This window comes from Budorcas taxicolor, chromosome 3 (genome assembly GCF_023091745.1).
Source record: "Budorcas taxicolor isolate Tak-1 chromosome 3, Takin1.1, whole genome shotgun sequence".
Lineage (NCBI taxonomy): Eukaryota > Metazoa > Chordata > Mammalia > Artiodactyla > Bovidae > Budorcas > Budorcas taxicolor.
In genome coordinates, this window is record NC_068912.1 from 103842576 (window position 1) to 103858207 (window position 15632).

At 41.8% G+C, this 15632-nt stretch overlaps 2 protein-coding genes across 2 annotated transcripts in view; one reads left to right on the forward strand and one right to left on the reverse strand.

Annotated features, from left to right (window-relative positions):
• Positions 1-795: 795 nt before the first annotated feature.
• PPCS (phosphopantothenoylcysteine synthetase) lies at positions 796-4213 on the reverse strand. The gene is made up of 3 exons (XM_052637146.1): positions 3706-4213; positions 3434-3537; positions 796-1725 (listed from the first exon to the last, which is right to left on the reverse strand). The coding sequence occupies exons 1-3, from the start codon at positions 4211-4213 to the stop codon at positions 1402-1404; spliced, it is 936 nt and encodes a 311-aa protein (XP_052493106.1). The 3' UTR covers positions 796-1401.
• A 566-nt stretch (positions 4214-4779) lies between these two features.
• ZMYND12 (zinc finger MYND-type containing 12) overlaps positions 4780-15632 on the forward strand; it is a 34592-nt gene continuing 23739 nt past the window's right edge. The window contains exon 1 of the mRNA XM_052637773.1: positions 4780-4916. Within this exon, the coding sequence (XP_052493733.1) occupies positions 4807-4916 (110 nt within the window). The 5' untranslated portion in view covers positions 4780-4806. The remainder of the gene's footprint in view (positions 4917-15632) is intronic.

A 15632-nucleotide genomic window follows, 5' to 3' on the forward strand; every position in this document is an offset into this window, starting at 1 on the left:
TCTCAAAGTTTATTATACTTCTATTATCAGACAGATACATTGGACTACTCTTTCCAACACACTCCATGAATTGCATTTTAACTAATTTATGTCAAGCACTTTTTTATACCTAGTTCTTAATGACAGTTTTTCACATGGCATTCTGGACCACCCTATGGATCACTGAGGGTACTTCTCTGGTCTACTTATTTTGCACTCCCAACCAAAAGCCCAGGACAGTGAGAGCTTTGAAAACTTCTCAAGGATTCAGGAATCAAGCAAGGCGCCAGCAGTAACACTGCCTTGCTAAGTGATTAAATTTAGCAATTGTAACCATTTATTGTGCAAATTATGTGTCAAGTGCCAGACTCATGCTTTACCTTCACCAGTTATTTAATCCCCACAACAAATGGTGTTACTTTGCAGAGAAATCATCACCATTTTATAGATGAGGAAACTTGAGATTAAGTCAGGTATCTAAGTTTATAAGGTGAATAGGTGGCACAGCTGGAAGGGTGAAATCCGGCTAAGACAACTGCAAAACCCATACTCTTTACCTCCTTCAGGGCAGTGGTCACCAACTGGGTCCTGCCTGGCCTCCAGCTTAACTTTCCCACAATCGCAGTTATAAAATATTTGAAAGGTAAATTCTTAACTCAAATATGAAGTGAGTCTAGGAAGAGAAGCAAGAAGTAAATATGGTGGGATAATCATCAATCTACAGCTAATCTGTCTTTGGGGAGGTGTCCTTCTCTCCTACACCCGTTTTTACTAAATTTCAAGAAAAACCAACATCATCGTATTGACTTTGGGGCACATACTTTATTGTACTTAATTTTTATATAGCCATTTCCCAAACTAGACATGTTTATTCATCTTTTTGAGCTAACTCTGGAAGATAGTGAAGAACAGAGGAGCCTGGCATGCTGTAGTCCATGGGGTCACAGAGCTGGACACGACTTAGCGACTGAACAACAATTCACCTTTGACTCTTCAAAATCCTGAGGGCCTACCACATAGTAGGTATCAACAAAATAAGCATGGCCATTCAGGCATCCATCATCCTTTTTATAGTGTGAAGAAGGCTGATGTTCAGGCCCCACATGTATATTTGGAGGAATATGATACCCAATAAGCTTTTTTTTTTAAGCTGAGAAACAGCTAGAGTCATTCTCAAAATCAAGATAACATTCAGGTGAGTGTGTCAGGTGGTTCGGTGATAACCTTTGCTTTCATTTTTTAAGAGTACTGAAAGACCTTTAAAAGACAGATGCCGAGCCACATTAGCCTGCCCACCACTCACTGCTTTTCCTCTTCATTTTCTGTCTTCATGAAAGCAAAGGATTTATTCTACTTCTCACCACCTATAAGAGCCCTGGTCCACTGAACAAGTTTTGATCCTATAAATAAAGGCTTTTTACCTCAGTTTTTGTCATGTATAAAAGCAGTATGTCGAGACTGAAGATCATCCACTATCTTCTCTTCTATCTCTATGCCTTTCTCTACTTCTTCCTCTGATAACAGCAACTTGGTTTCTGAGTCTTTGGTTATAATAACCACAGAAGATCGCCGTGAATCAAGGATATTAGCCACCACCACTTGATGTCGATAAACTTCTAAAGCATTCCGTGCACGATCAATTATGATGGAGGGGTCAGTCTCCAACTTAAAGGAAATTATAAATGCTTTGGGAGCCCAGTCTTTAACCAAAGGAGAAAGCATTTTTGGCACCATCTTCATTGTTATCTGTATTGGAAAAAGAGAATCTTAATAAGCAAACAAGGTTACTACCTACCAGGCAGGTCAATCTCAAAGGAAATTAAGGAAGCAAGGACTCAGATGTTTGGCTATGTCAATTCAAGTAGGATTTCTCACTGCCAAACTTTTTAAAGCGTATTAAATGCTTACTTAAAAGTCCTGCCTTTGTAGGGTTCATAAGGATGCCTGATTTCAAAGCTTCATGCATATTCTGGGGCAAACCACATCTTACGAATTAGCCCTGCCTTGTAACCCTCATTACCATAAATAAAACTCTGAAAAAATAGCATTATATTTTCTCAAACATTCCCTTTATATTTAATCCAAACCCTCAAATAAACAAATACAAATAATCTGTTTATACAAATGATACTCTGGCAGAAGCTCAAGGTTGAGTTTTTAAATCTCTCAGCCTAAAATATTTCTTCCACTGGTGGACTGGCTATTTGATTCCATTAAAAAACTGTCACTGGTAACATCTTAGCACTGAGGAAACAGAATTGATTTTATTTTTATTCATCAACACCACAATATCATTCTCAATCCCTTCTAAGGGGAATGTTGAGTTGTTTTGTGTACCTTCAAGGACAATACAGAACTAAGAATTACAGGATAAAGTAAGGTTCCCAGAATTTAAAAAGTGTGAAATCACTAAGCTAATCATCAGAATTTTCCCTCAAATAGTTAGCAAGAGTGACAGGGATCACATACCCATTCCCCATTTTACTTTTCTGCTTAGAATTTATCACTACCTAATATAGTATGCATTTGACTTACTGTTTCCTCTGCAGAGTATAAGCAAAACCAGGGCACAATATGTTTCTTTTCACTACCTTATCTCCTACAATAGTGTCTGGCATATAGTAGGTACTCAATAAACATTTGTTGAAGAAATGAAAAAATAAACTGTCCCACAGAATCAGCAAGTGCTCCACAGGTAGTTTCTCCTATTTAAATCCTACTTGTATCACCCAATAAAAGACTAAGAATTCCCTCAGGTTCCAAGAAGCCAGATGATTTCGGCATCTTCACCACACCACTACCCTCCTCATACCTTCTCCTTAAACTGCAACAATAACCACCATCTCATCTGCCCCCACCACTCTAATTCACCTTTCACGATGATGCCAGAATGTTCTTCACAAACAAACTTTATCTCATTCTCTTACGTTTCCCTTGGCTCCATAGGATTAAGTTCAAGCTCCTTAAGAAGGAACACAAAATTTTCTATGAAGGAAGCTATTCCTTCAATCTGCCCTCCACCCTCACCACTCTCCAGCTTTACCAGACAATGTCAGTTCACAACACTAATGCCCATTTTTAAGCTCCAATTGTGTACTCTATCTGGAATGATCTTCCCTTGGTCTGGTACACCTTCTGCTTATCTTTTAAAACCCAGTTCAAGCCATTTCCTCCAGAAAGCCTTGACTTTCCCCAAGATTCACTCACCCCACGCTCTGACTTCACTTGGTACGTACCTCTACTAGAGCATTTATCACTCTGTACTGTAATTATGTCTGTGTCCAGCAACCTCAACAGATTGTGAGGTTCTTGAGGGAGGGCGGTGTCTTATTCATCTCTGTATCCCTAGTGCCTAGCACATACGGAATGCAGAAAGGCCATCTCCAGATCAAAAGGAAATTAACCCAAGATTGGTTATAGGGAATCAGATCTCTGGAAGAGAAGCGCCCATCACCTGCAGTGGGCCCCCAGATGACTGGATCTTGTGTTCAGGCATTTCAGAAGCAGGAACATAGAAATCTGACACGGCCGCAGCCAGGTAAAACATCGCAGAAGAACCTGAAAAAAGAAGCACAGAGTGTAATAAATCAGAGAAGTGTATGGAGTCAGCTCCTTTTCAACTCAGGGTCCTCCGTTGTGAGAGCCCTGGGTATATAGTAAGGGGCTATGTGTCTAGGGGGAAAGCCTCTGCCTCCTGGCTTCCGATGAACTCCTAAAGGCACGCACCTAGTGGGTTGAGAGCCTGGGCTGCAGCCTGCAGCAAATGCAAATAGTCTGCCAAAGTGGTGAACTCTATGGCCAGAAAGGTGCCGGCAGCCTCAGCTTCCTGGTAGCTCCGCAGAGCTGCGGCGAAGCCCGGGAGTGCTTTTTCCTCCGCCTCCAGGCTCAGCAAGCCCGAAGGCGCTTGGCTGGAGGGCCGCAGAACAGACAGCCAGGTCTGGGGCGGGTAGCGGTGGGCAAAGGGGAAGGCAGAGCGCGCGCGGTACAGGAACAGAACCCCGTAGCCCGCGACCAAGAAGGCTTCGGCCGAGCTAGCACCGCGCCGCCCACTGCTGAAGTTGTCCAGGAAGCGCACAGGCCGGGCTTCCAGAGGGACCTTGGTGCCGCCGGAGGTGACCAACACCACTCGTCGGCCCTGCGCGCCCAACCGGGCGGCGAAGCGAGCCATAACCTCTGCCCAGCGCGCAGCACCGGCCGGCTGGGGAAACTCGGCAACCAGGTCCACGGCCGCCATCAGTCCCCGAGCGCCGCCGCGTCTGCGCAAACTCTAGGCGCTGCGGCGCCACGCCCCCTGTCCCCTTACCTGGCCCGCGCGCAGCCGCAATAGTAACGGGGCGGTTGGCTACGGCGCGCGGGACGTCAGCGCAGGGGTTCCGCTCGTCTGGAAATACGTGCTGGTCCCGCCCTGCACCCTGCGAGTCTGACACTTGAGTTCTCGGCTGAGAGGCACACCCCCTTGTTTAGTTTCCTAGCCTGAGTGACGGTCCGGTCGGTCGTGTTTGGTGCTTATCGGCTACCGTACAGACCCTGCTAGACTTGGACCGCGGCTAAAAATTTGATTGGCCGGTTGTTTAACCTTTGGATTTAGAGCGGTGCGGGAGGGGGAGAGGTGGAGGGATGGCTTGTTGTTGTTTTTTTTTTCCCTCCTTCATTTCAAAAAAATTACCCTACAAACACACTCCAGGTTGTCAGTCGAGCCACACGTCCCTCCCCTTACCCTCCAAATGCGGGGGGTGAGGCTGCGGCGTGTCGGTCACGTGACGCCGCTGTCCGGTGTGTCTTCGCCGGGCAACCGTCCTAGAGACTGACAACACCGTCTGCCGCGGCATGAACGTGATCTACCCTCTGGCCGTGCCCAAGGGGCGCCGGCTCTGCTGTGAGGTGTGCGAAGCCCCGGCCGAGCGGGTGTGCGCGGCCTGCACAGTCACTTACTACTGGTAGGCCCTGAAACATGGCCCCTGGGCGCTTCAGTCCTCTCCCTCTCAGCCAGGGAACCCTCTAGGTTCTAGAGTCTAGGAGGCTTCAAGACAGGTCCCTAAGACTTCAGTGTCTGCGTTTGCTTCCTCTTCCACTCGCTCGTTCGTCACCAGATGTTTTGTGGAGCGCCTGCTGTGCGCCTTGCCTTGTTCTAAGGTGCTGAAGTTACTGGGGAGAAACTCGGGAGACCACGTCTCCCAAAAAAGTAATATTGTCATGAGAAAGCTAGATAAATAAGCCAACAGACCAAACGAAACAATTCCAGAGAGTAGTCCAGTATTCTTGCCTAGGAAATTCTACGGAGAGAGGAGCCTGGCGAGCTACAGTCCATTTGGTCGCGCAAGAGTCGGCCATAACAACACCACAATGCCTTAAAGACAAAGGAAACGTGATGGGAGGTTGGGCAGACAGCCTGTCTGAGGGTAGACTAGGGACTGAATATGACTGAGTCGGAACGGCCCGCCCGAGAAACGCCGGGGGAACAGTGGCACAGTGAGGCTCGAGGGAGGGAAGACCTTGCTATGTTTGAAGAACACATAGAAAGCTAGTTTGTCGGTCCACAGCCAGGATCGCGACGGTATGGGAAGGGGATGATGCTAGTTTTCATTTACTCCAGCATAACATCCCCTGACCTTTGCTTCAGATCGGACCCCATTTGGGGCCTGAGATAAGACAATGAGGTTGCTGACGTTCAGAAACCTAGTCCAGAGCAGGCTAACCTGTTTAAAAATTTAAGTTGTAACATAACCCTATATGACAAGTGCTGTCACTCAGGGAGTACTATTCCCTGGGACCTCTAAGGATGGAAGCATGATGACTGGGGTGGTATCTGCAAAGTCTCCTCTGAAGAAGTAATATTAGCAAAGTCTTGAAAGATCAGATGGAAGTTGCTAGGTGAATGAGAAGTGGAGAAGAAAAGGAAAGGCACTTCTTGCATCCAGGACTGCTTTGGTAAAAGAGTGAGAGAACAGACTTTGCTCAGAGGTGGGTTGAGAAGGTAGTGGTGGAAAGAGCAGTTACGACTATCAGCTTGCTGTCCAGGCCCCATTAGCAGGTTATGGATAAATCACAACCAGCGTTTTAAGGGGAAACAAACCTAGAAAGTATCAGAGTAATCCTACTTGAATTGTTTCTTCAGACTTGTGTTTTAGTGTTTTATGTGGATATGTGTTTGTACTAGTGAAATGTATTTCCTACTATAGGTTGATTTTTTAAAAGTTTGAAAATCTTTGTGATAGGTAGTAGTAGAAGTTTATACCAAGAAGATAAAAGTTAGGGCCAAACAGTGATATGAGATCAAGGAGTTTGGAGTTATCCTCTGGGGGGTCATGGATGGTCTTCACATGCTCCCATTTGTATTAAGGAAAGATGACAGGTATCAGTGTGAAGCTAGACTGGAAAGTAAAGGCTACATAGCTTCTCAATTGCAGTGGTCCCAGTGGAGAGTGAACATCCCTCTTGGACTGAATCCAGTGTGCCTCCTCAGTGCTTTCACAGCACCCGTCATGTCCCCTATCCTCACATTTATGAGAGATTTAAATCATTTGTTTAGTGGTCTGTGCCCCTCACTAAGTGGTATGCTCCCGGAGTGCAGGGGCGGCATCTCTGTTTCCACTGTTGTTTCTTTATTGCATACAGAATACAATTCAGAATTTGTAGCAGAAACTACAAAGCCCTAGCTGCCTCTCTACTTTCATTTCCCACCACACTCACCCTTCTTTTCCTGGATGCAGTTATAGAGGCTTTCTTTCAGTTCCAATTTGCCAACTCCTTTCCTCCCTCAGTTTCTTTGCCCAGCCTGTTGCCTCTGTTGGGAATTTTTCTCTACAGTCACAGCTCTTCCTAACTCCCTTTCATCTTTCTCTTCTCAGAAATGTTATTTCTTCAAAGAGGTATTTCTGCTAAACCCAAACTAAATTCTATCTCATTTTCTCTCTCACATTTTCCCTTCACTTTTTCTTTGTTTTTGTTTTTGCTGTGTGGTTTATGGGATCTTAGTTCCCCAACCAGGGTTTGAACCCTTGTACCCTGTGCTGGAAGCGTGGAGTCTTAACCACTGGACCTCCAGGGAAGTCCTGAGTAAACACTTCTAAGTGCAGGACTGGCATTCTGGAGAGAGAGAAGACTCCATTGCCTGATACAAGCATCCAGCTCTTCCCTTGTCCTCTTCATCCCTCAAGCCCAGAAGTAATTCCTCGTTCCTCTCAACTCACTTTGTAGTTACTCTGTAATCTTTCAGATGACTCATTTCCCTGACTCATTTTAGTCGTTGGTAAGCCTGTTAGCTCAATTTTATTATGCTCCATTAATACAGGATGCCGTGCCATTAATGCAGAATAGTGTTATGTTTAATATGTAGACGGACTGTCATATGTTATCTTTGATCTGTTTCAGACCCGTCTGTGTATACCCTATGGTCTCCAGCAAAGTAGCTTGAAATGGTTGAAACTAAATATTTGATGAATCCATGAATAAATTATTATTTCCTATGCCCTTCTCCTCCTATATTTTCTTTCTCTTCTTTCACTCCCTTTAATTATTTTTAAGGTCTTCTCCTCTCCCCCTAACTTTTCTCCAGATACCTATATCCTGGTGTCCTAGAGAGGTCATGATTTTTCCAGAAAATAAAACTGTGATAGTCATTCTGTATCTCAGAAATGAGGGCTTTTAGTTCTCCCTTATAGAGTTTTTACAATTGAATGTAAAGCATCTAGTGCCATGCCTGAGATCAAGTTGGCACTCAATAAATACTGTTTTTCCTCACTCCAAATTTAAAGATCAGGAAGGGAAGTCAACTTGAATTTGTGAAAGTTAATTTTTTGCAAAAGAATTTTTTGATTGCAAATGTAATTCATGCTCAGTGCAGAAAACTTGAAATTACTGAATACAATATATAATACAATACAAAATATAAACATGAAAAATAATTCATAACCTCACAATCCAGATAATTAATAGCTTCACGTTTTGGTGAATTTTCTTATGTTCTTTTCCTATAAATTCATTTATTTTTTACATTCTGTGTAATCTTGTGCATATCATTCTGTTTTGGACTGTGAGAATGTTCCCAGGAAATAGGATGTTTTTAAGAGAAGGCAATTTTATAAAGTACACTGCAACATTACAGGTAAAAGAGGCTTTAGTAGTATAGGTTAGTAAGGTGTAGCATAGAGATAAGAGTAATTTGCAATAATTTTTCCTTTCATTTAACAAATGGGGCACAGATAAAAATGCTCTCACTGTGTAGGAAGAGAAAACAGTCAAGTGGTTTTCAATAGTAGGATCTGTGGTGAACTGGAGAATTCAGGCCCTGCCTAACAGTCTTCAACTTCAGTTTAAAAAACATGGTAATGGCCAAACAAAACATTTCTAACCCACAAGCTATTTGCTCGTGATCCCTGATTTGAATGCATACTTTTTCAATCCTTTATGCATGGCCCTGTGACAACTGTTAGGGATGATACAGATGAATAAGCAGAGAGCTCATAAATATATAAAATATGCGCCCTTTCTTTAGAAAGACAAGATATGCAAATGCGCTCAGTGGAACAAAAGTTCAGGCAGTTAAGTAAGTTAATATTTCCACTGCTCACACAATTATTCACTAAGCCCCTATTTAATAAATACCCTGTGGAACTCACTTATTTCTTTATTCTGACTGTTAAGTGCTTTTATTAATTTGTTTACAGTAATTCTCTATCAAAAAACCCTTTAAAATGCTTTTTGTCACTTGTATGAGAGCCGTCACAGTTTATAAAGCAAATACTTGATTCATTTCTTTGTCCCAGAAGAAAGGAAGGCAAGAGAGTGTTTGAGCGCAGTGACTGCTTTTATGCAACAATGAGTTGAGTAGTTGCAACAGAGACCACATGGCTCTCAAAGCCCAAAATTGATTATCTATCTGGCCCCAAGAAAAGCTTTGCTAATCCCTGCCCTCAGTTATTGTTACCTATTTTAGAGTATGTGTAAATGGAAGCAAACAGCCAAATTTCTCACCTTTAAATAAAAGTATATAATAGGCAAGAGAAGTGAAGAACTCCCCTTTTAATAATGAATAGAACAACTAAACAAAATATCAGCAAAGAAATATGACATGAACAACAATATAGACCTAACAGACATTTATAGAATACAGAATATATATTCTTCTCAAATGCATGTGGAACATTCTCCAGGGTAGACCAAATATTATATCATGCAAGAATTTCAGTAAATTTATAAGGATTGAAAATATATAAAATATGTTCTTCAACCACAATGGAATGAAATTAGTCAATAACAGAAGGAAATTTGGGAAATGTATGAATACATAGAAATAATACACTCAAACAACCAGTGGGTCAAAGAAGAAACCACATGAGAAATTTAAAAATGCTTTGAAATGAAATGAGAATAAAAACACAACATACTAAAACTGATGGGATGCAGTAAAAACAGTACATAGAAAGGAATTCATAGCTGTAAACAAATACTCTAAAAAAGAAGGAAGGTCGCAAATCAATAACCTAGTCCTACACTTAAAGAACTAAGAGAAAGAAGAGCAAATTCAACCCAAAACTAGCAGAAGGAGGGAAATAGTGCAGATTACAGCAAAGATAAATGAAATAGAAAATAGTGAAGTTGCTCAGTCGTGTCCAACTCTTTGCGACCCCATGCACTGCAGCCTGCCAGGCTCCTTCATCCATGGGATTTTCCAGGCAAGAATACTACTGGAGTGGGTTGCTATTTCCTTCTCCAGGGGATCTTCCTGATCCAGGGTTCGAACCTGGGTCTCCCACACTGCAGGCTGACTCTACCATCTCAGCGAAATAAAAAATAGGAAAACAATAAACAGAATTAACAAAACCAAAAGTTGATTGTTTAAAATGGTTGAAATTGACAAGACTTTAGCTAGACTGACCAAGAAAAGAAGAATCAAATTACTAAAATCGGAAAATTAAAGTGGAGACATTGCTGCTAACTTTGCAGAAATAGAAGGAGTTAAAAGAGAATACTACATACAATTGTATGCCAAAAAATTTGAAAACCTAGTGAAATATATTCCTAATAAGACACAAACTATTGAAACTGACTCAAGAAGAAATATAATATCTGAGTAGATCTGTAATTAAAGAAATTTAGCTAAGTAATTGAAAAGCTTTTCAAGAAGTAAACCCAGAACAATTTCACTGGTGAATTCTATCAAATATTTAAAGAAGTGTTAACAATTCTTCACAAACCCTCCTAAAAAATTTAGAAGAGGAGGGAATAGTTTCCAACTAGTTTTATGAGGCCAGTGTTATCCTAACACCAAAACCAGAGAAAATCATCAAAACCACAGACCAATACCTCTTATGACACAGATGCAGAAATCCTTTCCAAAATACTAGCAGACCAAATCCAGCAGAATATAAAAAGAATTATATATCATGACTAAGCAGAATTTCTCCCAGGAATTCAAAGTTGGTTCAACATAAAAGTATCAATCAACATACAACATCATCAAATTAATGGACAAAGGACATTAATCGAATAAAGGACAAAAATCACATAATCATCTCAATAGATACAGGAACATTTGGCAAAATCCAACTCCATTTATGATAAAAACACTTAACAAAATTCCTGGGTTGGGAAGATCGGCTGGAGATGGGATAGACTACCCACTCCAGTATTCTTGGGCTTCCCATGTGGCTCACCTGGTAAAGAATTCACCTGCAATGTGGGAGACCTGGGTTTAATCCCTGGGTTGGGAAGATCCCCTGGAGAGGGGAGAGGCTATCCACTCTGGTATTATGGCCTGGAGAATTCCATGGACTGTATAGTCCATGGGGTTGCAAAGAGTTGGACATGACTGAGTGACTTTCACTAAAAAAATGGGACTAGAAATGAACTTTTGTAACTTGGTAAAGAGTATCCATAAAAGCACCATAGAGAAACACAACAGTAACACAACATATATAATAGTTGAAGACAGTAAGTTTTCCCCTCTAAAATCAGAAATGAGGCAAGAATGTCACTTTCATTACTTTTCTTCCACATTGAACTAGAGGTTCTAGCTGGGGCAATTAGGGAAGACAATGAAATAAAAAGTATCCAGCTTGGAAATGAAGGAGTAAAAGTATGATCTTTATATAGAGAAACCCCTCACACAAGAAAGCAAGGTTGTAGGATATAAAATCAATATGCAAAAATCAGCTACATTCTGTACAGTAGCAAGGCACAATCTGAAAATGAAATTAAGACTGGTTCTACTTACAATAGCACTTTAAATAAAGGAATAAATTTAATCATAGAAGTAAAAGACATACACTGGAAAAAAACTAAATATTGTTGAATAAAACTAAACAAAACCTAAATAAATGGAAAGATATTTCATATTCATAGACAGGAAGACTTAATATGAAATAGTTTCCCAGGTGACTCAGTCAATAAAGAATCCCCCTGCAATGCAGGAGACCCAGCTTCCATCCCTGGGTGGGGATTATCCCCTGGAGAAGGACCTGGCAACCCTCTCCAGCATTCTTGCCTGAGAAATCCCATGGACAAAGGAGCCTGGTGAGCTGTAGTCTATGGCGTTGCAAGATCAGACACAGTTTAGCAACTACACCACCACCACTGCCACAGATTCAATGCAATCCCTGTAAAAATTCTAACCATCATTTTTGCATTAATGGGCACTCTGATCCTAAAATTTCTATGAAAATGAAAGGGACCTAAAAAACCTAAAACAATCTCAAAAAAGAGCAAAGTTGGAAAACTCACACTTCTCAATTTCAATATTTACTGCAAAGCTACAGAAATATAGTGTGATATTGGCGTAAGGATAAACATATAGATTGATGGAATATAATTGAGAGTCCAGAATTAAGCACATACATCTATGCATGTTAAGTCACTTCAGTCATGTCCAACTCTTTGTGACCCTATGGATTGTAGCCCACCAGGTTCCTCTGTCCACAGAATTATCCAGGCAAGAATACTGGAGTGGCTTGCCATGCCCTCCTGGCAGGGGTTCTTCCCAACCCTAGGAAAGAACCCGGGTCTCTTATGTCTCCTGAATTGGGAGGCAGATTCTTTACCACTAGCGCCACCTGGGAAGTCCACATACATCTATGGTCAATAGATTTTCTTTTCTTTTTTTTTTCAGTTTTTTTTTTTTTTTAAATAGAAGTACAGTTGATATACAATAATACATATGTTCCAGGGTATAATATAGTGTTAAAGGTTATAGTCCATTTATAGTTACTATAAAATATTGGCTATATTCCCTGTGCTGTACAATATATCCTTGCACCATATTTTATACATAATAGTTTGTTCGTCTTAACTACATACTCCTATATTGTTCCCCCTCTCCTCTCCCTAACGATAACTGCTAGTTTGTTCTCTATATCTGTGCCTCTGCTTCTTTCTTGTTATATTCACTAGTTTTGTATTTTTTAGATTCCACATATAATTGACATCTTACAGCATTTTTTTTCTGACTTATTTCACTTAGCATAACACCTTCCAAATCCATCCATATTGCTACAATTGGCAAAATTTCATTCTTTTTAACTAAGTAGTATTCCAGTGTGTGTGTGTATACCTGCCAGGCTCCTGTCCATGAGATTCTCCAGGCAGGAATACTGGAGTGGGTTACCATGCCCTCCTCCAGGGGCTCTTCTCAACCCAAGGATCAAATCCTGTCTCTTTACATCTCCTGAATTGATTAGCAAGTGGGTTCTTTACCACTATCACCACCTGGGAAGTATATGTGTGTGTGTGTGTGTGTGTGTGTGTGTGTGTGTGTGTGTGTGTATGTGTGTATGCATGTATCTTTTCAAATGAAAGTTTCTGGGTATATACCCAGGAGTAGAATTGCTGGGTCATATAGTAACTCTATTTTTGAATTTTCCATACCATTTTCCACAGTGGCTATACCAATTTACATTTCTACTAACAGTGTAGAAGTTTCCCTTTCTCCACATCCTTGCCAACATTAGTTATTTGTGTTCTTTTTTGATGACAGCCATTTGGACAGGTGTGAGGTGATATCTCACTGCTGTTTTGACTTACATTTAACTAAGGTCTGTTTAGTCAAAGCTATGGTTTTTCCAGTAGTCATGTATGGATGTAAGAGTTGGACTATAAAGAAAGCTGAGTGCCGAAAAATTGATGCTTTTGAACTGTGGTGTTGGAGAAGACTCTTCACAGTCCCTTGGACTGCAAGGAGATCCAACCAGTCCATCCTAAAGGAAGTCAGTCCTTAATATTAATTGACAGGACTGATGCTGAAGCTGAAACTCCAATACTCTGGCCACTTGATGTGAAGAACTGACTTCTCAGAAAAGACCCTAATGCTGGGAAAGATTGAAGGCAGGAGGAGAAGGGGGTGACAGAGGATAAGGTGGTTGGATGGCATCACCAACTCAATGGACATGATTTTGAGTTAACTCCAGGAGTTGGTGATGGACAGGGAGGCCTGGCATGCTACAGTCCATGGGGTTGCAAAGAGTTGGACACGACTGAGCGACTGAACTGAACTGAATGATTAACAATATTGAGTATCTTTTCATCTGCCTATTGGCCATCTGCATGTCCTCTTTAACCATAGCTTTGACTAGACTTAAAGCTCAACATTCAGAAAACTAAGATCATGGCATCTGGTCCCATCACTTCATGGCAAATAGATGGGGAAACAGTGGAAACAATGTCAGGCTTTATTTTTGGGGGCTCCAAAATCACTGCAGATGGTGACTGCAGCCATGAAATTAAAAGATGCTTACTCCTTGGAAGGAAAGTTATGACCAACCTAGGCAGCATATTGAAAAGCAGAGACATTACTTTGCCAACAAAGGTCTGTCTAGTCAAGGCTATGGTTTTTCCAGTGGTCATGTATGGATGTGAGAGTTGGACTGTGAAGAAAGCTGAGCGCCGAAGAATTGATGCTTTTGAACTGTGGTGTTGGAGAAGACTCTTGAGAGTCCCTTGGACTGCAAGGAGATCCAACCAGTCCATTCTAAAGGAGATCAGTCCTGGGTGTTCTTTGGAAGGAATGATGCTAAAGCTGAAACTCCAGTACTCTGGCCACCTCATGCGAAGAGTTGACTCATTGGAAAAGACTCTGATGCTGGGAGGGACTGGGGGCAGGAGGAGAAGGGGACGACAGAGGATGAGATGGAGATGGAGACAACAGAGGATGAGATGGCTGGATGTCATCACCGACTCGATGGATGTGAGTTTGGGTGAACTCCGGGAGTTGGTGATGGACAGGGAGGCCTGGTGTGCTGCAATTCATGGGGTCGCAAAGAGTCGGACATGACTGAGCGACTGAACTGAACTGAACTGAACTGATGTCCTCTTCAGAAATATATCTACTCAGCACCTCTGCCTATTTTTAAATTGGGTTGTTTGTTTTTTGATGTTAAATTGTTTGAGTTATTTATATATGATGGATATTAACCCCTTATTAGGCTTCCCTGGTGGCTCAGATGGTAAAGCGTCTGCACGCAATGTGGGAGACCTGGGGTCAATCCCTGGGTTGGGATCCCCTATTGGTCACATAATTTGTAAATATTTTCTTCTCTTCATTAGGTTGTATTTTAATTTTGTCAATAGTTTCCTTTGCTGTGCAAAAGCTTGTAAGTATCGTTAGGTCTCATTTGTTTATTTTTGCTTTTATTTCCTTTGCTTTAGGAAACAGATCCAAAGAAAAATATTTTTACAATTTATGTTAGCGAGTATTCAGCCTGTTTTCCTCTAGGAACTTTTTGGTTTCTGGTCTTACGTCCATTTTGAGTTTATTTTGTATATGGTGGTGTGTTGTTCAGTTGCTCAGTCATGTGTGACTCTTTGTGACCCCATGGACTGCAGCATGCCAGGTTTCCCTGTCCTTCACTATCTCCCAGAGTTTGCTCAAACTCAAGGCTATTGAGTTGATGATGCCATCCAATCATCTCATCCTCTGTCACCCTCTTCTTCTGCCCTCAGTCTTTCCCAGGATCAGAGTCTTTTCCAATGAGTCAACTCTTCGCATCACGTGGCCAAAGTATTGGAGCTTCAGCTTCAGCATCAGTCCTTCCATTGAATATTCAGGGTTGATTTCCTTTAGGATTGACTGGTTTGATCTCCTTGTAGTCCAAGGGACTCTCAGGAGTCTTCTCCAACATCACAGTTCAGTGACATCAGTTCTTCAGTGCTTAGCCTTCTTTATGGTCCTCACACAACTCTCTCACATCTGTACATGTGACTACTGGAAAAACCATAGCTTTGACTATATAGACCTTTGTCAGCAAAGTGATGACAAACACTGTCTACGTTTAACATGCTGTCTACCTTTGTCATAGCTTTTCTTCCAAGGAGCAAGCGTCTTAATTTCATGGATTTCAGAGCTGCAGTCACCTGCAGAGTTCAGTTCAGTTCAGTCGCTCAGTTGTGTCCAACTCTTTGTGACCCCATGAGTCGCAGCATGCCAGGCCTCCCTGTCCATCACCAACTCCCGGAGTTCACTTAGACTCACATCCATCGAGTCAGTGATGCCATCCAGCCATCTCATCCTCTGTCATCCCCTTTTCCTCCTGCCCCCAATCCCTCCCAGCATCAGAGTCTTTTCCAATGAGTCAACTTTTCGCATGAGGTGCAGAGTTAGGGGCCAGAAGAGCAAACAGTTACAGATTACAGATTAGGAACAATTGCAATAAAAACTAGGAATG